The sequence below is a fragment of the Antechinus flavipes genome, chromosome 4, assembly GCF_016432865.1.
Source record: "Antechinus flavipes isolate AdamAnt ecotype Samford, QLD, Australia chromosome 4, AdamAnt_v2, whole genome shotgun sequence".
Taxonomy (NCBI): domain Eukaryota; kingdom Metazoa; phylum Chordata; class Mammalia; order Dasyuromorphia; family Dasyuridae; genus Antechinus; species Antechinus flavipes.
Window position 1 is genome coordinate 460,084,164 of NC_067401.1, and position 24,466 is coordinate 460,108,629.

At 44.0% G+C, this 24,466-nt stretch overlaps 1 protein-coding gene across 3 annotated transcripts in view; it reads left to right on the forward strand.

Moving 5' to 3' along the window:
- DNAI4 (dynein axonemal intermediate chain 4) overlaps positions 1-24,466 on the forward strand; it is a 75,878-nt gene that overhangs the window by 4,314 nt on the left and 47,098 nt on the right. For all 3 annotated transcript variants that reach the window (XM_051999478.1, XM_051999480.1, XM_051999481.1), the window contains exons 2-6: positions 11,312-11,498; positions 16,079-16,266; positions 18,863-18,975; positions 23,160-23,313; positions 23,894-24,033. In XM_051999478.1, coding sequence (XP_051855438.1) covers positions 11,312-11,498; positions 16,079-16,266; positions 18,863-18,975; positions 23,160-23,313; positions 23,894-24,033 — 782 coding nt within the window. The remainder of the gene's footprint in view (positions 1-11,311; positions 11,499-16,078; positions 16,267-18,862; positions 18,976-23,159; positions 23,314-23,893; positions 24,034-24,466) is intronic.

The window sequence follows — 24,466 nt, forward strand, 5'->3', positions numbered from 1 at the left end:
GAGGTGAACTTATAATTATCCATTCAGTACAATGGATCCAGCAGAATGTGTTCTGCCTTTGTCCTTCCTCAGAGATCACTGCGCTGAAAGGGCCTGGAAGAGGTCAGACAGCAGATTAGATCCATATAAGCCCCCCCACCTCCCCACCCCTCTTACATTCCCCCAACCCACTATCCCAGCCTTCAAGGCCTTTACCTCTAGGGGCTTAGTAGAGAGACCCTGACCCTTAGAGCCCAAGACCATCTTCTCTCCCTTGCCTTAACTCATCAGTAATCAAAAACCAAAATGAAAAGAAATGGGGAGCTCTTCTCCACCCCAAGAATAGCCCCCCCCTCCATGATTCCTGGCCGCTTCTCAGATCCCAGGATGTTTGCATTCGGCACCAGGGGCAAATAGCTGCTTTTGCAAAATGCAGCGTTCATTTCTGCTCAGAGCAGGAATGATGGAGGGGGAGGTTTTCTCAAACCTGGAAGAAAATGGAGTCTTCTCCCAATGAGGAGTTTCTAGGGAAAATGTAGCTATTTTAGCCCTGAAACTTGGCCTTTTTTAAATTAAAAAAGACTCACATTTGTAGTACTCTGTAACAAAACTTTGCAGAGAAATACCTTGGCCACGTTTCTGCTGTGTTTAAGCTAAGCAAAATGCCAGTTGGCTTTTTTTTTTTTTTAATATAAATAAGATCAGGCCATTATGTTCATCAGGATTTACAAAGTAGACTCCCCCCCCCCTTCAGTGCTGTGGGGAGGGCTTCCTTCAGGAGTCATCCTCAAACCCAATCCCATGTTCGCCCTCGGCCCCACACCTGGAGCTGGGGGCCTTCCCTGGAGTGAGCTTCTGCTTCAAAATAAAATCAATTGTAAAGCACTTTAATGTTATAACATTTGAAGAGTGTGATATGCATTGCATAATATCTACCACTGGTCTGGTACCTACTATGTCTGGGCACTGTGACCCTAAGAACTTTTTAGAGATCTTTATGCTCCACAATCCTGGAAAGTTAGGGGCTCTGATTATCCCCGTTTTATAGTGGAGGAAACTGAGGCACACAGGGTTAAGTGACTTGCCTTGGAGCATACAGCCCGGAAGTGTTTGAAGCAGGGAGGCCCGAGTTCAGGATCTGGAAAGCCTACGCTCTCTGCAGTTTGCCTAGTGCCTTTCTCCGGGATTCTGACATTAGCAGGTGTGAGGAAACAAGGTCAGGCAACTAGAGAAGTTCTTTTTTATCTACTGATTATTCAAGAGCCAAAGAGATCCTGAAATGGGCAGATTTGAAAATTCATCCTGGGAGTTGTCATTTATGCATCGAGATCCCCACTGGCTGGCCCAGGCCCTTATTGCTTCTCCCTGGACTGTTATAATGACCTCCAGCATGTTCTCTGAGAGCTCCCCTGACCCTTCCAGTCCCTGTTCTATACTCCGGCCTCCAGGGTAGTAAAGTCTCTAAGGGGCTTCTTCTGAGAGATCACTTCAATGTGACCATGGACAGGTCACTTCCTCTGTGCCTCAGTTTCCCCATCTGTACGCTGAAGAGGCTGAGTTTGATGATCTGCTAAGGTCCTTTGTGCGTCTAAAGCTTAAGTCTCGCCTCTGGCACCCAACTTTGCCCATGAGCAAGTGCCTGAACCCTTGATGCTCCAGTGACTTTCCAGGACTTTTGCCAGTCCCTGTCAGCGGAGAGTGTTTACCTGCCAGCCATGAAGTAATAGGTCTGGACCAAATGCAATGCTGGAACCTCCTCCACAGGGCCTCAGAACAGCTTCCTAATTGGTCTCCCTCCAGTCTCCTCCCTTTCCAGCCTCCCTATTTGTAGAATCAGAATGCCCAGAAGTCCCCCCCTTCCGGATCCCTCACTGGCTGCCTCTTGGCTCCAGGGCACTCAGAGCCCTTCTCCTGGGGGGCTTCCAGCTGGCTTCCCCAGCTCCTTGCCCACGAGCCGCCTCTGCATCCCAGCCTGCCCAGCCTGGTTCCCTTTTGACACTGAGACACCCCAGCTCCCAGTGGCCTCTGCCTGACAGCCTCCCGTGACTGCAATTCTCCCCTTTTCTCCCCTTGTTCCTTAGATTCCCCGCCTTTCACCCAACCCGCTGCCAGTCCCTCTCCTGAGTGACCCTGTCTCTTTTCTGTGCATTTGGTACATGTTGTTCTTTCCTTTCACATGCAGTCTCCTAAAGGGCAGAAGTCATTTTTGCTTTTCCTTTTCGCCCTGTTTCCACAGTGCTTCTTACCTGCTACAGACGTAATGCTTTTCCATTGTTTGGTCTCCCTCCGAATCCCTAATTCCTTTGGGCCCCAGCCCCTGCACAGATATTCCTAATCGCCTCCACCTAGCTCCCCCCCTCCCCCATTTACTTTGTATCTTCTTTGCATGGATTTCTCTGTATCCTTGTCCTTCTTTCCCCTTTTACTCTCAGTAGAGTGTGAGCTCCGGAGAGGAGAGATTGCCTTTGGGATTCTCCGCGCCTGGCAGTGTACCTCCTAGACAGGAACTTTGCCTAAATAAAGTGCTGGTGGAATAAATGAATCAATGGACTTTCTCTTTGACTGCTGGGATTTTCTGCCTGAATAGCTTTTTATACTGGTGTGCAATGATTCCCTGCACCAGCCCACATCCCTGTACTTCCCATATCTCACCGGAATCATCTGAGTCCTGTACATTTCAGTATCCTATAGGAGGAGCCCCAGCTTACAGACCAGAACCATTCAGACCAGACCTTCAGGGCTCTTTGCAAGACCGTTTGAGAGCATAGTCTGACATTCAGGGCTTTCTGCCATGTAGAATGCCTCTGCTGCTCTGTGATGGCTCGCGAAGAAGAGACAGTGGGGACAGCCCAGCATCTTCAGGGCACCCGTTGCTCTCTCGTGGATCCTGGGTTCCGTCCCTTGGCGTGGTTTCTGATGAGTGGCGAGAAGGGCCTCAAAGGAGGCCAGCTTTTCTTCAGAACCTCTCCGGCCACCCATCTGGTGGTGTTTACAGTCTATGTGCGGTTAATCCCCTTATTGTACTCCCTTGGGCACAGTCTCATCTTGCCCTGCCTTGAAGTGTGCTGCCCCTCATCTATTAAATGGAATTACTCTGTATCAACCACAGGATTGCCTTCCTCCTTCTGGATACAGTAACTCTTAGCATAGACTAGATTAACAACTCTTTAAAACAGTCTGGTCCTAATGTTGCCAGAGTGAGCAAGTAGTCACTCACACACCCAGATCTTTTTCATAGGAACTGGCTTCTAGTCACATTTCTCCCATCCTGTATTTCAGTGATTTCTATATCAGGAACTGCTTCTTCCTTATTGATATCAACATGTCCAGAATTGGGGTTCCCATAGCTAGAGCAGGCTCTCCAATTAAAAAAATTTTTTTTATTATAGCTTTTTATTGATAAAACATACGCATGGGTAATTTTTCAACACTGACCCTTGTAAAAACTTCTGTTCCAACTTTTCCCCTCTTTCCCCCATCCCCTCCCCTAGCTGGCAGGTAGTCCAATACATGTTAAATATGTTAAAGTATATGTTAAATCCAATATATGTATATGTTTATACAGTTATCTTGCTGCATAAGAAAAATCGGATTTAGAAAGAAGGTAAAAATAATCTGGGAAGGAAAAAATGCAAGCAAACAACAGAAAGAGTGCAAATGTTATGTTGTGGTACACACTCATTTCCCAGAGTTCTTTCGCTGGGTGTAACTGGTTCTGTCCATCACCGATCAATTGGAACTGATTTGGATCCACTCATTGTTGAAGAGAGCCACATCCATCAGAATTGATCATTATATAGTATTGTTGCCGTGTATAATGATGTCCTGGTCCTACTCATTTCACTCAACATCAGGTCGTGTCTCTCCAGGCCTTTGTGAAATCCTCCTGCTGGTCATTTCTTACGGAACAATAATATTCTATAACATTCATAGACCACAGTTTATTCAGCCATTCTCCAGCTGTTGGGCAGCCACTCAGTTTCCAGTTTCTTGCCACTACAAACAGGGCCGCCACAAACATTCTTGCACATACAGGTCCCTTTCCCTTCTTTAAGATCTCTTCGGAGTATAAGCCCAGTCGTACAGGTTCTCCAATTTTTGAGGGATGAAATTTACCTAAGTCTAGTCCAATCAAATCCAGTGCAATCCAGCCAGCTTTTTATAACTGACTAAAATGTGCTGAACATGACTAGGAATACAAGAAAAAGAAAAAAAACAAAACATGAAAACTAGCTCATGTCCTCAGGGAGTATACTTTCTATGAGAGTATAGAGAAATAACATTTAAGCCTATCAGTGACCGAGGAAGGAGAGAGGTTCTTCTCCCACACAGGAAGTGGCACATGAGCCTGGCAGGAAGCAGGAATGCCTAAAGGTAAAGAAAAAGCAGGCTCCAGCCAGAGGAAATGTAAAGTTTCAAATCCAGTCCATAGCAAAGAGACCACGCTGCCTGGAATTGGAGAATGAAGGAAGGATTTACATGAAATAAAGCAAGAAATTAGGAATCTGGAGTTAGATTGTGAAGGGCTTTAAATGCCAAACAGAGGAATTTGTTACTTCTCCTAGATGATCAATAAGACTTTATATGTGTTTACTATGTTCTAGGCACTGGGATGAGAGATGGGGATGTTTAATCTCACAGTCTAGGGATTTTCTAGGATCCTCCAGTTTAATGGAAATGACATGAACCATTGGGACATTGATGTACTGTTGGTGGAATTGTGAACTGATCCAACCATTGTGGAAAGCACTCTGGAATCATGCCCAAAGAACTACACTTTGACCTTTCAGCAGCATCATGATGAGGTCTGTTCTAAAATGTTTATAGCAGCTTTCTTTGTGTTGACAACTAGAAATTGAGGGGTTGCCTTTCAATGGACAAGTTGTGGTATATGATTGTGATGGAATACTACTGGGCTATAAGAAATGATGGATTCCATTGTTTTTATAAAAGAAACATGGTAAGACTTCCACGAAATAAGAGCCAAATGAACAGAACCATGAGAAAGTTGTATATAGTAACAGCAACATTGTTTGAAAAATAGCTGTAAATGACTTGAGTTACTTTGTGTATTATAAACACTCACTGCAAAGGATCTATGAAAGAAGATGCTACTCGTCTCTATAGAACTGATAAATAAAAGTATGGAAAGTATAGTTTTACACACACATCTCTGTGTCTAATAGTAGCCTTCTATAGTGCAAAGAGATAGGGAAAGGCACAGCAGAAAACAAAAGAAAATGCATAAGGAAGCACAGAACAACAGGATGGCTTTGAAACTGATGTGTATTGCATAGCTTTTCAAAAAAGTAAATGATGTGAAATAGAGGTTCATGGTTTCAGATTGAATTTTTGTGTGTGGTATGCTGTTATGTTTTGGTCTTTTTGTATTTAGATTTGAAGTAAATAAAAATAAAAAAGCCAACATATATAGTGAGAATGTATAAAAGCAGACATAATAGGGAGCCATAAAGTTCATGAGCAGAGGAATCTCAAATTTATCATTATTATTAGCTGCTCTAGTTTAAACCTTCCCTTCTTATCCAATATCATTCTTCTGTGTCACATTTGTGATCTGTTCACAGATCGAACACTTTTTGTCCAAATGGTTCCTAATAGCCCCACAATAGTATAATTTAATTTTCCTCTCAGTTAATTCTTAAATAAGAGTTCACCATGTTTCTCTCCTGGATTCCCTCCCCTCTTTCCCTCCTCCCCCTCCCCCCCGGCCAGGTATTTTTGTTGTTTTAACATTTTTAAAAAACCGAGCCCCAAATTTTCTCTCTTCCTCCCTTATTTCTTTCCTCCCTGAATTAATAAGCAATTTGATATGTTTCACATGTATAATCATGCAAAACATTTTCATACTAGTCATGTTGTGAAAATAGACACAAAGAGAAATAAGACATGGAAAAAAGAAAGTGAAAATAGTATGTATGCTTCACTCTTCATTCAGACTCCTTCAGTTCTTTCTCTGGAGGTAGCTAGCAAATCATCATGAGTTCTTTGGAATTGTCTTAGATCACTGTATAATCTTGCTGTTACTGTGTATAATGTTCTCCTGGTTCTGCTTACTTCATTTAGCATCAGTTTATTTAAGTCTTCCCAAGTTTTTCTGAAATCATTTCCTCATCATTTCTTATAACACAATAATAGTATTCCATTATAATCACATACCGCGATTTGGTGGCCCATTTCCTAATGATAGGTCACCCATTTCCCTTTTTCATCACTACAAAAAGAGCAGCTATAAATATTTCTGTACAAATATGTACTCTCCTCCCCCCTGCCTTTTTTTTTTTTTTATTTCTTTGGGATACAGGGCTTGTGTGATATCGAAGAATAGATTTTTCTTAATATGTACTGCTATTTCACTGCTCCTTTTAGTTCTTCTATTCCTTTTGAGTTAATCATAGCCTTTCAGAGCTAAATTCTAATCAGTTCACCCTATTTTTCAAATTCTGTATTTTTATAGAGTTATAATTTGTGTCTTAGAACCAAAGATTTTCTGGATGTATGTGGTCTGTATTCAATCTCGAGAGCTTTTTAGAAATCACTCTTTGAAAAGTGAATGAACTCCCTTTCTCTCCCCTGGGCTTGGTCCTAGAATTCCTCTATGGCCTCCAGCTACCATCATTGCTGTTCCTTTTTTCCAGGGGGAGATTTTATGAAAAAGGCAGCAATCCTTCCAAGAAACCATGTCCAGTCAGTAGTCCTCCTCTTTGAGTTTCTGCACTCTGATTCTCATTGTGTCTCTCCTAACTTTTTTAAAGATCACTGATAAATCAGTCAGTATGTAGATCAATTAGTCATCTCCAATGATATCAGTGGGCCATTAAGAGCAATAACAATAATAATCACTCACATTCATTTAATGCTTTGAGTTTTACAGAGTGCTTTTCAGATGTTTAAATTGAACCTCAAGTACCTGTGAGGTAAGTACCGTCCTTATTCCCATTTTAGAGATTAGGTAGGAAACAAGATCCAAGACCGATTCCAGGATTTCTCCCATCATAGCACACTGCCCTTTTCAGCCCTCAGTTTAACCATTTCTAAAATGATAAGACTAAAGGAGATGTCTCTGGGATTCGGTCAATCTTCTTCCTTGCTGTCCTGAGGAATCAGAGAAGCACTGCTTAATTACATCTCCTTCCGCCATGTTCTTTCTTCCTTCCTGAGCACACAGGTACCTCTCCTTTTGCCATAATTATCCCACATCTCCTGACACCAAGGAACATATGTAAGATACCCAGAGGAAGAAGAGTTTTTTACATCAAGGCAACATCATAAGTTCAATAAGTCTTCCAAAGATGGCTTTTATCCTTTATTTAAAGAGCCATCTCCAGTTCCAGTAGAGGCAACTATGTTTTCCCCCAATCCTCATTAGGTGAGCTTTACCCCTGCCCAGGAGCCCATCATTTTTGTATTTTAAGTCGTTGCCCAGAAAACCAGATCCCATGCTCTGGGAACTCCCCCTTGCTTAGCCGTGACTCCCCCGATTCCCTCCCATTTTGATTCAGCACATCGCCTCTGCTCTTCCATCTTCAGCTTTTCACTCAGCACTGTTTCCTTGGGCTGTTGTTTGTCTCTGTGTGTCTCACCAGGAGTGGGTCAGGGTTGGCAGGTTTGGAAAGTTCTCTGTCATGAGCTTGACCCAGCTCTCAGGATAACAGCAGATCTTGGGCCTCAAATGATGGCCTCAGTACTCTTCCTCAAGGAACCCCCAACCATCCTTACTGTCCTTTTTCTTTTATGGGATTACCTCTTACCCTTGGGGATTTGTACCTCCCAAATTGTTCCTTGCTACACCAGGTTTGGCTTTTTCCAGAGAAGATCAGCTTCCAGAATCCTAGAATTTAAGAGTTGAAAGGGACTTCAATAAGCTGGGTACATAGACAAAAAGAATCTTTATTATAGTATATACAGCAAGTGGGATTGATTGATTTTGACTGTGTAACCCAGAAGTTAGCACAATGCATAATGTACATAACGGGCATTTAATAAATTAATTCTAGCACTAACATGATTTAATTAAATAGAGCAGTTTTGACATTCTCAAATGCTGGTTGACTGATGTACTTAAAGTCCTCCAAGGAGGGGGAACCTATCCTCTCTCCAAGCAATTCAACCCACTTCTAGACAGCTCCACTGTTAGGAACGTTTTCCTCCCGTTAAAGCACAAAGCCTGAACCCTAAATTGTCCTCTAGGGAAAGAGCCATATACCTCTTTCATAGTTCCATTCATTTAATATTCCTTCCCTTCCTTTGTCATTTTCTCCCAGACACTTTCCCCCCCAAATACTTGCTGCAAGTCTGCATCCCCGTTTTGTCTTTGTTTTCTCCTTGAAGCGCTTACTGTACTCTCTCTTTTTCTACCTACTTAATATGACCTAAATGGAAAGAAATTGGGGAATAGCATCACATGGAACATTTTCCTTTCTCATCCATCCCCTCAATTTCCAGTTTGTAGGTACCACAAAAAGAGATACTATCAATATTTTTGTATGTGAGGAGTTCTTTACCCTTTTTTAGAGTGTCAGTGGGATCTAGACCTAGCAGTGGTACTTCTGGATCAAAGGGTATGAACAGTTTAAGATTCTTTGCTCTCCAGAATGGCTGGATCAATTCACAACTCTACCAATGGTGCAGCATTGTCCCCGTTTTCCGACATCTCCCCTAGCATCCATCAGTTTCCTTTTTTGTCCCTATTGGCCAATCTGATGAGTGTGAGGTGCTCCTTCAGAGTTGTTTTAATTAGCATTTTTCTAATCATTATTTCTCCCTCCTTAAGTCTTTCTCTCTCCAGAGTTACTAAGGCTGTTTTCGTTGCCAATCCCAGTGTCTTTTTCTCAGTCCTCATTCTCTTTGACCTCTCTTGCCTTTGATACTTCTCTTTGATAATCTTTTCTCTTGTATTTTTTGGGGACCACTCTCCCCTGGTTTTCCTTCTAGTTGTATGACTGATCCTCTTCTGTCTTTTTGTTGAATCCTCTTCCAGATCACAATGCTCTAACTGCAGGTGTCCCACAGGGTTCTAACCAGGCCTCTTCTCCCTGTATATTTTACATAGTAATCTCATCAGCTCTCATGGATTTATTTAATTACCATCTCTATCAAATTTACTTTTCTTGCTCAGTCTTTCTGCTGACCTTCCATCTTGCGTCTCTGACTACCTTTCAGACATCAAGAACTGTCCAGTATGTGGCTCTCTTCAACAATGAGGTGATTCAGACCAGTTCTAATGGTCTTGTGATGAAGAAAGCCATCTGCACCCAGAGAGAGCACTGTGGGAACTATGGATCACAGCACTGTATTTGCATTCTTCTTGTTATTTGCTTGCATTTTGTTTTCTTTCTCATTTTTTTTCCCTTTTTGATCTGATTTTTCTAATGTATCATGATATTTGTGGAAATATGTATAGAAGAATTGAACATACTTAACATATATTGGATTACTTGACATCTAGGGGAGGGAGTGGGGGGAAAGGAGGGAAAAATTTAGAATACAAGATTTTGTAAGGGTGAATGTTGAACATTATCCAGGTATATGTTTTGAAAATAAAAAAGCTTTAATTAAAAAAGAGACATCTTAAATTCAATATGTCCAAAATGGAACTCATTTTCTTTCTCCTTAAACACTTCCCCTTCCTATCTTCTGTATGACTCTGTAGGGTACCACCATCTTCCCAGTCCTTCAGACTCACAAACAAGAAGTCATCCTGGACTCAAACCCACTCCATGTCCAAGAGACTGTGGCCTCTAGATTCCATCTTTCTCTTCTTTAACACTGCATGCACCCTGGGGCAGACCCTCATCCTTTCATACTCGGCCTATGACAGTTACCTGCTGCCAGATCTCTCCCCTTTCAAATCCATTCTGCACTCAGCAATTAAGGAGATTTTCTTGAAGTTCAAGGCTGATGGTCAACTCCTTACTCAGTAAACTCCAGTGGCTCCCCCAGGCACAAATACAAAAAGCTCTGCTGGCATTCAAAGCTCAGAGACCAGCTCCTTCTCAGCTAAGACTGGTGAGCTCTGTACAAATGTCACGATGCTACAGAAGCAGTAGTGAAAAGCAGAGAGCAAGATAAGGCAGCCAGTTGTCAATTCAGTAAAAAACAACTGGAAGTTTATGTTTGTATTTCAAAGTCCCTTGGCCCAGAGAAGTCCAGTTCCACTGGATCATGGCTTTGGAATATGGTCACCCAGATAGCTTCTGACTAAATCTGGGATCGTGGGATGAAATAGAACCACCCCAAGCACGGCAGTCGCCCTTCCTGGAGTGTAAGCTCCCTGAAGGCAGGAACTATCCTTTTTTGTATACCTAATGCTCTCGTGTGGAGCATCATGTGTAGTAGCAGGTGCTTGATGGGTATTGAATTGAATTCTCTTGGAAAAGAGACATTTTGACATATAGATGCTCCTGTTCTATCTGACCTTAGGGCTGGGGTTAAAGTCTGGAGAGTTTCCCAGACCTTGGTCTTCAACAAACAAACAAAGGTTTCATTATAATGTGCTGTAGGTAGGCAAAAAAAGTATATACTTATATGCTATGGCAATATAGACACGCAGAGTTGTCCCCATGGATCCAAGAGACCCACCCACTCATGGGAGAAGAAGTTGTGTTTAGGAAAAGTATTTACTCAGAGCTCGGTTTCAGGTGCAGAAGTTTCATGAGAGAGTAATCAGGGCAGCACGTGGAAGGGAGCATTCCTAATCTGACCCAAATGTGGTAGAAAAGTTCTTGGGATCATTTGTCAGTGCCGGGTTCGGAGGGGATCTCAGGATCAGAAATGGGAGGAGGGAAGTTCAAGCTGGAGAATGTCTCCTACCTCCTTCAGTCAGCCAGGAGCTTTGTCCAATTAGAAGCTTCAAGAAATAACTGGTTGTGGGGGGATTGAGGTTGGCCAGAGTGATGGAGAAGCCCACCTTTGTCTACGTGTTTGATGGACATTGGGACCTCTTAGCATAAGCATGACATTATAACATCAAACAGTAGAATTACAATTATTGCCATAGCTTAGATGGGATTTTGTATTCTTTTGAAAAATCATTGTATTTCCCGGATCCTTATTCATGAGGTAACAATTGTATATTATTCAATCAACAGATATTTATTTTATTCTTGCTCTGTGCTAGAAACAAAAAGCAAAAGCAAAACCAGTTCCTGCCCTCAGAGAACTTACATTTAAATGAAATCAAAATGAAAAGTGCTTGGATACTCCCAAGCCCCAAACCCTCTGTCATCGAGCATTCTTGTCTTGCATTCTTACCTCAATCCCACGTGACATTTTGTTTTTATTTAATTTATTTATTTTTGCTTTGTTTTTGTAGGGGCAGTTCCTCCCAGACGAGGAGGATGTCCACCACCCGGAAGGTCAGCCTTTCCATAAGCAAAATGAGCGTCAATCGCAGTAAAACCAGCTTGAGCTTAAGCAAAACCGTGCTGTCGAGGACCACAAGCGTGCTTACAGATGCCAAGGAAAAGATGTACTTGCATCGTCCAAGGCAGCAAATCCAGGCACGTACTCGGCTCTGAAGCCGGCCCTCACTGTAAATGAACTTTTAAAACAAAGTGTTCAAACGAAATGTGTGCTGCACTTGTGTGTGGATCGGCCGCGATGGTGGAAGCAGACTGTCTTATGGAAATCTTGGGACGGGCCGTTGCTCTGGGTCTGTGTGCATGTCCCATGGAAGGAAATGGGATGACCGCTGCTGTGGCACAGAGCTGCTCGAAAGCTACTAGAAAGCTTTAAGAAGCCTTGTAGTTGGTCATTTTGAGGCCTTCTGAATTTAGAAGGGCTTTCTTGACATCATGGGGATGATTTTTGTCCCTTGAAAAATCTCTGTAGGAAGGTTTGAGCAGATCCCTTCTCTCTGTAAGGAGGTTTGAGTAGATCCTTTCTCTCTGCAGGGAGGTTTGAGCAGATCCCTTCTCTCTGCAGGGAGGTTTGAGCAGATCCCTTCTCTCTGTAAGGAGGTTTGAGCAGATCCCTTCTCTCTGCAGGGAGGTTTGAGTAGATCTTTTCTCTCTGTAGGGAGGTTTGAACAGATCCCTTCTCTCTGCAGGGAGGTTTGAGCAGATCCCTTCTCTCTATAGGGAGGTTTGAGCAGATCTTTTCTCTCTGCAGGGAGGCTTGAGCAGATCCCTTCTCTCTGCAGGGAGGTTTGAACAGATCCCTTCTCTCTGCAGGGAGGTTTGAGCAGATCCTTTCTCTCTGTAGGGAAGTTTGAGCAGATCCTTTCTCTCTGTAGGGAGGTTTGAGCAGATCCTTTCCCTCTGCAGGGAGGTTTGAGCAGATCCCTTCTCTCTGCAGGGAGGTTTGAGCAGATCCCTTCTTTCTGCAGGGAGGTTTGAACAGATCCTTTCCCTCGGCAGGGAGGTTTGAGCAGATCCCTTCTCTCTGTAGGGAGGTTTGAGTAGATCTTTTCTCTCTGTAGGGAGGTTTGAGTAGATCTTTTCTCTTTGTAGGGAGGTTTAAGCAGATCCCTTCTCTCTGCAGGGAAGTTTGAGCAGATCCCTTCTCTCTGTAGGGAGGTTTGAGTAGATCTTTTCTCTCTGTAGGGAGGTTTGAGTAGATCCTTTCTCTCTGTAGGGAGGTTTGAACAGATCCCTTCTCTCTGCAGGGAGGTTTGAGTAGATCTTTTCTCTCTGTAGGGAGGTTTAAGCAGATCCCTTCTCTCTGCAGGGAAGTTTGAGCAGATCCCTTCTCTCTGTAGGGAGGTTTGAGTAGATCTTTTCTCTCTGTAGGGAGGTTTGAGTAGATCCTTTCTCTCTGTAGGAAGATTTGAGTAGATCCTTTCTCTCTGTAGGGAGGTTTGAGCAGATCCCTTCTCTCTGCAGGGAGGTTTGAGTAGATCTTTTCTCTCTGTAGGGAGGTTTGAGTAGATCTTTTCTCTCTGTAGGGAGGTTTGAGTAGATCCTTTCTCTCTGTAGGGAGGTTTGAGCAGATCCCTTCTCTCTGCAGGGAGGTTTGAGTAGATCTTTTCTCTCTGTAGGGAGGTTTAAGCAGATCCCTTCTCTCTGCAGGGAGGTTTGAGCAGATCCCTTCTCTCTGCAGGGAGGTTTGAGTAGATCTTTTCTCTCTGTAGGGAGGTTTGAGCAGATCCTTTCTCTCTGTAGGAAGATTTGAGTAGATCCTTTCTCTCTGTAGGGAGGTTTGAGCAGATCCCTTCTCTCTGCAGGGAGGTTTGAGTAGATCTTTTCTCTCTGTAGGGAGGTTTGAGTAGATCTTTTCTCTCTGTAGGGAGGTTTGAGTAGATCCTTTCTCTCTGTAGGGAGGTTTGAGCAGATCCCTTCTCTCTGCAGGGAGGTTTAAGCAGATCCCTTCTCTCTGCAGGGAAGTTTGAGCAGATCGCTTCTTCTCCTCAGGCTTTTGCAGGCAGAGACATTGGGCAGCTCTTTGGCTTCAGAGCGGCCTAAGCTGGCATCTTTGCTCTCCAAGGAGCCTTCACATGAGCTCCATATCAAACAGTCTCCATCTCTGCAGACTCAGGGAAGACGAAGCTTTCGAGAGAGGTTCATCTCTTGGGCTGCCTGGCCCCCTGGGGGGTCAGCCCTTCAGTGGCCGGGCCTTCCTGGCAGCCCGGCCTGGGGCAAACGGTCCAGCCATCCGCTCAGCCTGAGTGCCGGGAGCCCGTGTCTGGGAGCTGTCCGGCCTCTTTGGCCACGGTCCTGATAACAAAGAACCTCAGTGCTCCGATAACGATTCTATAACGCCCTCATGGTCACATTGCCCCAGCTCTCCTTGCTGCCCCTGCGGGGATTTCCACTACTGGACGCCAACTTTGTCCTTGAACTGACCCAGTGCGAGCCAGCAGCTCTGCCCAGCTTTGGGGCTCTCTTAGCCTCCCCCAGGAGCATGCACAAGCACACACTCATACACATACACACTTACACACACATGTACATGCTCACACAGGCGTGAGCTTAAATGCATTCACACTCACACACATGCACACATGTGCACACATTCATACATATGCATTACATATGAGCATGTACTCACACACTTATACTTAAACACAATGCACACACATGACCATGCACTCCTCCACACTCCCATTCATACATACATGTGTGCATTCATGCCCAGATATACACATGTACACACACGAGCATGCTTTCATTCACTCACACACACATCCACTCTCTCTCTCTCTGCTCTTCTCTTCTTCCAGTTTCCCATTATAGACAAGCCTGAAAGGGGATGGAAAACAAAACCTAAAAGACCACGTAGCTTGCAACCATTCTCTTCTCTGCCCTCTGCTCTTGTGGTCTCAGCGGCCCAATCCTTGGCTTTTTCTCTTTTGGCTTTTAAAACTCCCTCCCTTTGGACGGTCTGAGTTTTCTTTGCTCTCCATAGGAGATCGTGAGCATGAGCACTCCTGATTCTCCACTGGCGGAGTTTTGGACCCCCACCTTCTGGCCTTTCCCATTTAAGCTGGTTAATTTCCTCTGTGTCTCTTTATACGAATTCACATCAGTCTCTATACAAGCCCCCCCCCCCTTCTCTTGCTTAGTAGAGTCACTTCTCTCTATAGCTTCAGATGTTCATGTTTTTAAGTTGCATTTCATTTTCTCAATTATCATACCATCGAGACCTTCTGTAAGTGGTCACAATTCTATCATGTCCAGTCATGCAGTTCTGTCCTTGAGTTCCTCGATTACATAGATGCTGTATTTAGTCTTTCGCCAATCCCTAGCCTAGCAGTTAGGGTCCTGTCAGAAAATGAAAAAAAATTGTCTGCAATGGCCTGCCTCTGGCCTCTCCCTTCTCTAGTTTATCCTCCAGACAGCTCCCAGATTGATCTTCCTAAGCATGGGGCTGCCCCCATCACTCTCTGGCTTTCTCTTTCTGTTTTTTTCTGGCATTTAAAGCCCTCTGCACCCTCTGCTTCCAGATGGATCATATACTTCTTCCCCATAGACCCTTAAGGATGCACAGAAATACCCATGACTCCTTTTGAGGTGGCAAAGAATGGGTTCTGAGGAACTGCCTGTTAATTGGGGAATGGATGAAAAAGGAACGGGAGGAAATACTATCCTGCCAACTTTTTTGACAGCGTAATTAAGAGCCAAAATTCTGGAGGACTCGCTATGAAATATGGTGCCCACTTCCTGACAGAGAAGTGAAGAGTTCATAATTCAGAATGAGACAAATATTTTTAGGGTGTGAGCAATGTGGAAATTTGTTTTGATCGACTCTATGTGTTTGTAATAGGTTTTTCTTTGTGTTCTCAGTCGGAGCAGGGAGTAGCATTTAGGGGGAAGCTGGGGATCTTAGCTGATTTAAACAAAATATAGAAAAAAGAAAAGACAGTTTGGGGATTCTGACGAACACAATGACCCACTATGATTCCTGAGGATTAATTATGAAGCTTCTGATGAAGGTGGTGGGCTCCGATCACAAGTAGAGAACCAATGAGAAATGATGTCCATGGATGTGCACATATGTATGTATATAACATGTGTAAATGTGTTCTTGTTTCCTCAATGAGTGCAGGGGAAAGAAAGTGGGAGAGAGAGAGAAGATTGAAAATAAAATTTAGGAAAGACTCCTTCCACTTTGGAAAATTAAATTTTATTTAAATTGGGTGTGGATGGCACTAGACTCTTGAAGTCTTTGATAAAAAAAATACGAATTCTGGGAAATCCTAATGGGCTGGCTCAGAAACGCTTCACGTTTGCATCCGATGATGGACTTCTGTTTCTCTCAGGTGCCGCCAAGCCCAGCCAAGTGCAGACTTCCTTCCTGAGTGGAATCCAAATGATGGCTTTTACAGATGTAGCAACTCTTGTATCCTCTGAGGAAATTTAAAGACCCCTGAACTGCTCAGTCCTTAAAGGATTGATTATGAATGATATGATTGAAGTCAAATAGTAACATTCATTATATCGGAATGATTCGAAACCTTGTCAGAAGTTTTCTTAAATAATTACACCTATCGAGTGGAAATTTTGAAAGGAGAACGTCAGAAAAAACCCCACCTAATTCCATTTTTCATCTTTATCATGCTGTGTCGTGCAGTTATCCATATGTTTTCCGTTCACATTTTACATGCTTCTAATTAATTGCCTTTGATTATTGTCATTTCTAGGTCTGGGATTCACGTGGGAATGATGTCACTCCCAAACCCCTTTTCCATCCCGATCCCCATTTTCCCGGATCCAAGAAGCCTAGTAAGCTGCTCGTGTCCCAGGATGTGTCTCTCGGCTCAGATTTTACGGGCTCCTACACCATGTTTCAGAATACCATCAACCCTAGTTTTGTGGGACAATTCACAAGGTAGGGAACGGCACGCTGCGTTTGAGATTCTTTTTATGTCACAGAGAACTAATAGATAGATATCTGTACCCGCTTAAAACATTTACATGTATACGTGTATTGGGATAGGTTTATGAAATTAATTTCCACTTCTTTGAAGACAGGCTTTATATAAAAAGGTGAGGATGCGCCTCAGTACTCGTGAGTTATTGATATTTTGCTACCTTTATTTTAAGATAAATTTTTGTATCAACTCCCATGTAAGGTCTGCACAATGGCTATGGCGCAAACATAAAAGGAGTTAATATAGAATGTGGGATGCATGCTTCCTAAAGAAAAGACCATTTCCCTGGGTTTTGGTTCCACATATTTTGAGCACGTCTTGGTGCCTTTGCCACGCTTTTGCTTTCTTTTCTCTCATTCTCTCACATGGAATATGACTTGGGCAATGGTTTTATCTGCTCCCCCCCCCTTTATTCTTAGCTCCCAGAGGAGCTAAATTTCAGTCCTGAAAGTTTTATCATCTCACTCCCTCCAAGAAGAGGTTCTAGCCCTTGTGTGTTTGTTTTTTAAAATAATTTAGTTAACTCTTTTTTTTTTTTATTCTTTATTTTAATCATTAAACATTTTTTAGTTCCAAATTTTTCGCTTGCTCTCATCCCTCTTCCATCCACTGGGAAAGCAAGCTATAAAGATGCTTTCTTTGAATCTCTTCTTGTCCTAAATTAGCTGTAACAACCCAACATTGCTATTCTTATCATTTCTGGCCAGGTCCTACTGATTCTTAGTGGATAGTGGGAGACTTAGAATCAGGAAGGTCTGGGTGCGGATCCTGTTTTAGAGACAGCAAGCATATTCAGAGCTCTTCCAGTTTCTACAGAAGGATCAGAGGAAGGACATTGTTGAAGCTTGAGGAACAAGCCCAGTGTGGGGAAGCAAAGAGAATCAGTGGGAGGAGGGGGAGTGAAAGGATTCCCATGTTGTGTGAAGGCCGAGGGAGAGACATTTGTATCTGATCTGGTTGGGCTGAATACTGCGCCCTCCCTTGGGCAGCCTGGGAAGAAGAGAGGTCTGAGCAGCACAGAATTCAAGGATAGTGTTCCATCAATCCATAAGCCTTTATTTAGTGCTTACTGTATGCCATGCGCCAGGCTAAGTGTCAGGGAAACTGGGATACAAGGGAGACAGTCCCTGTGCCGGACAGAGGAGCCGATGCAGCCACACTATGTGCAAGCAGCACGTACAAGCACGTAAATAAAGGCATGGATGCCTGGAAGCGGCGGGAGGGAGGGCCAGGCCTTGGGGCTTCTTGGAGAGGCTGGAGCCTGAGTTAAACCCGGAGAGAATTCCTGGAGGCTGAGGGGACCTGGGGCACCTCCCCGACATGGGGCTCCCCAGTGTGGAGGAGGTTGGGGTGACTTAGCCGCCCCAGCAGTGACGGAGAACAGTGGGCAAAGGAGAAGGTGCAGGGAAAGTTGAGCTGGTGCTAGAGGAGGAGCATTTGGCAGATCTGGGCTGCCTCAGTGCCCAGCACCTAAAGGCTTCTCAGCCTCCCCGTGGAGCCGTGGGGATCCTCGTTCCCACTTTACAGATGAGGAAGCCGAGGCTGATGGAGGTGAGGTGACTGTGTGGGGTCTGAGGCCTCTCCTGGCTGGCTGATAGCCAGCTGTGATTGGATAAAATCTGGAGGATGGAAAGGTCTGGGGGAGAAGGTTTGAAATGAGGTGACGTTGCTATCGTGGAGGGCGCTAGCAGGCCGAGCTGTATGATAATGAGGCAGACAATGAATGCCAAGAGAATCCCATCCAGAGGGAAGGGCCCGGGGCAGGACAGGGCGGCCTCCACAGTCAGTCCGCAGAGAATCCCACAGCTGCCGCCATCTTCCTCGTGGGCTTTTACCTTCAGAATAAGCTCTTCTCTCTCTTTTTTTAATTTAAAAAATTTTTTATTATAGCTTTTTATTTACAAGATATAGGTATGGGTAATTTTTCAGCATTGACCCTTGCAAAACCTTCTATTTCAACTTTTCCCCTCCTGCCCCCCTATCCCCCAGACGGCAGGGAGACCAATACATGTTAAATATGTTAAAGTACATGTTAAATACGACATATGTATACATGTCCATACAGTTATTTTGATAGGCTCTTTTCTTGAGAAACTCTTGTCCTGGGAAGGGGCTACCCCTCAGGCCCCAAAGGGCTGGTCTGTGTGCTTTTGGTCTCATTTGTCCCCTTGGGAATGACCAGAGATAGTGAGTAATTATGAAATTTGAAGTTTCAAAAACAAATAAGCCAACACCGACTTTCCCTTGCTTCTTGGGCTGTCACCCTGAGAACGCTGGCTAGAGAGGCTTAAAAAAAGAACTTATGTGCTCCACAAAGGAGTCCCTTAGACCCTCATAAAGTTGGGTTCTTAACACTTGTCTGTAACTCATTGTATTTATAAAATAGAAGTTTTCTTCACGGATTATAAGAGAACACCGTCTCAAGCATGGTATAATTAGAAGTGAATACAGTTGCCTCCTCATGTTCCATCTTGTTTTTCTTTGAACACTCACTTTGAGAACATATCCATGTATACTCTCCTTCTTCTGATGCATATTTCTTCACCACTAAAGGTCAGCATTAGGAAGCAGCACCGTCTCTAAATCCAGTGCGTCGACCTCGGAGTCCATCGGAGAAGACCTGGAAGAGCCCTCGTACAGGCGAGAAACAATCTCCAGTTATATTGGTAAGAAAAAAAAATCATGCGCATATCGGCACTTGGACAGATAGACATGGAGCAAGAAAGAGAGAGACACACACAGAGACACAGACAGGGAGAAACAGACAAACAGAGACATGGAGAGAGACAAGGAGAAACAGAGACAGAGAGGAGGCCAGAGAGACAGATGGAGCTGGACAAGTGGATGGCTGAATAGATGAGATAGATGACAGATGGATCAATACCTTCGATTATGTAGATATAGGACCTGCTAGGAGAGGAAACTCCCTCCCCCCTGCAGCTCAGCCCCTTCTCTGCAGTTTATAGCTTCAATTAGAGAATTTCCTAGACCACTGAGAAGTTAAGGTTCCATGACTAAGGATGTGTCAGAAGCAGAACTTGAATTCAAGTCTTCCTAGCATGGAATTCAACTCTCTACTATAGCTCACTGCCTCTCTCTAATATATATGAAGATGCAATACTCTAATTTATAATAAAAATTACATATAAAAATTTAAATTAACACTAATAAAAATTCATAAAATACTGCAAAGTTGATGCATCCAATAGATGGACTTGGAGGCAGCTAGCTGCTGAATCAGGAAAGCCCGAGTTCAAATGTAGCCTCGGACACATACTATCAAGTGACTTCATCTATTTGCCTCAGTTTCCTCAGCTGTAAAAATGGAAATGCACCTATTTCTCAGGGTTATTATAAGGATCAATGTTTCTTTCCTTCCTAAAATTACACACCACACACACACACACACACACACACACACATATATATATGTGAATATGAAATATATTTCAGTGAAGCCATTTAAAAAGTTAATTACGGGGAATTGTGGAACCTTGACTCTCTCTTTACAGGAACCAGGTTTCTAAAGTAAGGCTCACATTTATGGGGATACACCTTTTTTTTCCCCTGCTTGGCTCCCATTGTACCCTCATGGCATACATACACAAAGTATAAATGAAAGGGAAAAAGGGGGGGGAACCAAGCACTAATTAAGCAACCTACTGTATACCAAGCACTGTGCCAAGCCCTTTGCAAAGGGTATCTTACACAACATCGGGGAGGGAGGTGCTGTTATGACCCCATTTTGCAGCTGAGGAGACTGGGGTGCACAGAAGATAAGAGGCCGCCACAAATCACACAACTAGTGCGCGTCTGGGGCTGAATTTGAATTCTGGTCTTCCGGATGCCAGGTCCAGCCCTCCATCTGCCGTAACTGAGCTGCTCCCAGGGGCACACAAAATTTCTGAAAAGTGATGTTAAACCCAGTGAAGGGATTCCTTACGGAATAGACTTAAACCCCAAATGAGCGCAGTGGCAGGGCTGGAAGGGCCTCCCATGAGGCGCCCACCATCACGCTCCTCCCCGTGTGGCCATGTCCGTAGCGGCCTGGGTCTTAAAGAAGGGAGCTGTGGGGCTACAGGGAATCCCGCGGAGGGAGCGGTCCCTGGGAGAGCGGGGCCTGGGAGGGTGCTGCCTCTGGCGGCTGGGGGGTGGGGGCGGTGGCTCCAGGCAGGGGGGAAAAGGGGGAGCCAGCTCCAAGTGTCCTTCCCCTTCTGCTGCAGCAGAAACACCCGGAGGGCCTCGGCACAGACAGGGGGCGAGCCACCTGCCTCCCCAAGTGATCTTTCTCCCCATCCTCCTCTTGCCATCTTAAGGGCGATGGCCCCCCGGGGGGGGGGTTGGGCCGAGCCCTCTCTCCTGCCTTTTTCTTGCCTTCCCCTGCTTTGTTCGGGGACGCTGCTCCACGTCTCCTGGCATCCCTCCGTGCAAGCTTTAACGAATGAGTTTATCCGGGTCCCCTTGAGGCCGTTGGGCCGATGGAGTCTTGGCTGACGGAGGCCGCCTCTCGGCCTGTTGGGCCTCTGTACCGTGCTTCAGAGGGGCCCCGGAAGCCACCCTGTCCAGCTTGTCCAGGGCTCTTGGGACACAGCACTGACCCAGCTTGAAGGCCCGGAGTGTGTGTGGGGCAGCCCCTCCCCTCCCCAGGCAGACATTCTACATCGAACCGGAGCCTAAACCAGCCTTTCTGTAACTTTCACTGGGGGGTCCTGATCCTCCCCTCTCTTCTCCGTCCCCCTCCCCCGCTCCCCTTCCCCCAATCAATCGGAAACTCGTCCAAACACCCCCTTCAAGTGCCTGAAGACGGCAAAGATCCTCAAAAGAAGAACCGCTGGGATCACATCAGTATGGTCTGCAAAGCGGCCCCAGAGCTGGGCCTGCAATTGCTCCCATCGCCCAGATGAAGAGGGGAGGCAGAAACCTTAGTCGCTCAGCAGGATCACACAGGAGGAGGGGTTCGGGCCGAATTGGACCTCGTATTCCGGAGCCCCGGCCAGACACTCTGAACACTCCGGCGCCCCCTCGTGGTCCCCATCTTCTTACCTGGGCATCTCCCAGCTAGAAGTCTTTTCCTCCTTTAACTCATTGTTAAACATGTTAGTCTGTGATCTTCTCCCTCCTCCTCCTCTCCCCTCCTTTCTTTCTCCCTCCTCCCTTCCTCCATCTTTCTCCTTCCTTCCCTTCCTCCTTTGTCTTCCTCTTTTTCTTCTTCCTCCTCTTCTCTTCTCTTCTCTTCTCTTCTCTTCTCTTCTCTTCTCTTCTCTTCTCTTCTCTTCTCTTCTCTTCTCTTCTCTTCTCTTCTCTTCTCTTCTCTCTCTCTCTCTCTCTCTCTGTCTCTCTCTCTCTCTCTCTCTCTTTCTGTATCTCTGCCTGTCTCTTTGTCTCTCTCTTTTTCTCCACCCCCTTCCCCATCCTGGTTGCTCACTCACTACTGCTTGTGGTCTCGTTGCCCATGTCCTAAAATAATGTGACATAACTCAGAGGTAGTCACGGTCTTCCCTGTGTGGATGGACCAGACCCTTCTAGACAGCATCCCCTTCCTTCCTGGAGTCTGTGTATCTTAGCATCTCTAAATAACAGTGTAGAGCTAGCAGTCAGTGAGCTGATCTAACAAGAGCTGAACATTTCCTCTCAGAGCACATTTATCTGAAGCCTTTAAACAGAAGATGGGAAAAATACATTGAGATTTCTGAAAGTCATTGAATGTAGTCCTCAAGTAAATATCAAGCACTTTGCCCATTGCCCCCCCTTTTCCAGTGATAGTTAATAAGAACACTCAAGTCTCTGATAGTATTTCCAAACTATTTTGAACAGAGTACAATGAAAATAGCATCAGAGGAGGGGTCAAGACACTGGAATTGGGCATCCTAATCTTGACTTTCCTATTTATGTAACCTCGGGCAAGGACCTGAGTATCTCTGGGAGCCAGCCTGCTCAGTTCCTTTTACTCTTTTGACTTGAACAAGAATCATCCGAAAATTCTCTTTTTGCAGCAACCTTTGTTTTCCGTGCTTGATGAACTCTTTATTTTCTCTCTATTCTGTTCATTTCATTTGCTAAAAACTTATCAGAAGAAACTTTGTCTTTTTTTTTTTTTTTTCTTCTGGAGATCTGTTTCCAAGCACATCGATACTGCATTAATTCACCTGAGACCTCCTGGAAGACTCACTCTCTAAAAATACCTGGCTGAGCTCAACCACAACCACTGGGCACATTTGTTAGAGGGCTCTGGAGATGCATTTCCTCACCCTTGCCTAATGACAATTACATGACACAGCCGTAATAATCATGTAGCAATGAGATATTTTAATATAATGATGATAGCTAATTCAAAAGAGAGCTTTGAAAGTGGCAAAGGGTTTTTTGTATTATTTCTTTTTGAAGCTTTATATACTATTTCATCTTTAAATATATTTATTTAGGCCACAAAGCAAAGTGCATAGAGAAGTGGTCTCATGGGGTGCAAATCCTGGCTTTGAGGCTCACTGGCTGCATGAGCCTGGCTGAAATTATTTGCCTGCTCAGTGGTCTGGGCTGGTCTCTAGACTTGGGGTTGGGAAGAAGGGCTGAGCTGTGTTGGTAGCACTAGTGAGATCAGAATTATGGTCCCTATCTCATCCCTGAAAGTGTGCTAACCCTCAGTTAATGAGAAAATTTGATAAATGAACACATTCTATCTGCCCGACTAATCTTAAAGTATCCTGACTCCATTAGAAGGGTAGACTACAATAGAAGGTTCCATTCATCTTATCAATGGTGATGAATTTCTCCTCTATCAGCGATCAGATAAGGAGAAGTAAAATTATAAGTTGAATTGTGCATTAATGTGGTTTTTTTGATCATTTGAAAGATGTCCAGCTTAAGAAAGAAGTGCCAAAAATCCTAACAAAAGAAGAATTAGATGCCAAAGTGGACATCTACCTCTCAGAGACCGAAACGCTGTGGCTCTTTAATCTGCCAACCGTCTTCCATTCTATAGAGTCTGAAGATGCTGAGAAACTGAAGTATGTCAGAATCTCTTCCCTCTTTCTGTAATTTCAGTGCTAAAATGTATTATTATTAATATTATTATCTTAATATATAATATTAATATTAAAATATTAATTAATATTAAAAATATTAAGATGCATCAAGGGATAATCATTTTGAAGATTTTTTATTCACATTTATTTTTCTGTATATTTGGTACATTTTTTATCATTAGCAAATTTATTATTAGAGCATTATCTTCTCCCAAATAAAACGAATTGTAGAATAACATAATTCTTAAAACTTAATGTCGGTATGGAGCTTTCTGAAGTGTGGTTTTCATGAAATAGCCTTCTCCCCCAAACCCTAAAATTTCTATGTTGAGAAAACCCTGGCATCCCATTGGTAACCAGGTGTAGCAGAAGCTCAATAAAGCTGGTAGGGACAGTGTTTTCTAAAGGATTATAATAAATCTTTTTCTAGAAAGAATAGGACAGAGCGTATACTCCTAAGGAAAATAGCAATAATGGCAGGTGGCATGTGTGACTTAGGAGTGCTTTGTGTGATCGCAGTCACCGTGTTATTAACAAGTAGGATTCACCTTATTTTTCAAAGGACTCGGAACGCTCTTTATGAGACCCTTTGTAAAAATCGAGCTGGCAACGACTTATACGTTGAAAGGATAATGCAGACTTTTAATGGCGCACCCAAGCACAAGGAGGTTCAATGTGATAAAATCTTAACAGAAGAAAAAGGTAATCTATGGATTAGTAATATCTGATAGAAATACCAGGTTCCAGGATGACTGAGTGTGCCCTTGAATGGCTCAGCAGTCAGTCACTGAGCATCCAGTGTCTTCCTGGCTCTATTAGGATGGAATACAGGGAGTTTATGATTCAGTTCAGAGGGATAAAAGTAGCTAGACCTGAGTGTCTATGTGTTGATGTATATCTATATCTATATCTATGTGTGTGCATATGTATGTATATATACACACATATATGTATATTATATGTACTCATGCATGGGAGAAGGAGGGAGAAAGATACAGAGGGAGAAGAGAGAAGGAAAGAGAGAAATAGGAAAAAAGAGAAAGAGCGGAAGAGAAGGGGGAGAGAGAGAGAAAGAGAGAGTGAAAGAGAGAAAGAAAGAGAGATGGAAGGAAAGAGGGAAGGAGAAAGCAAAGAT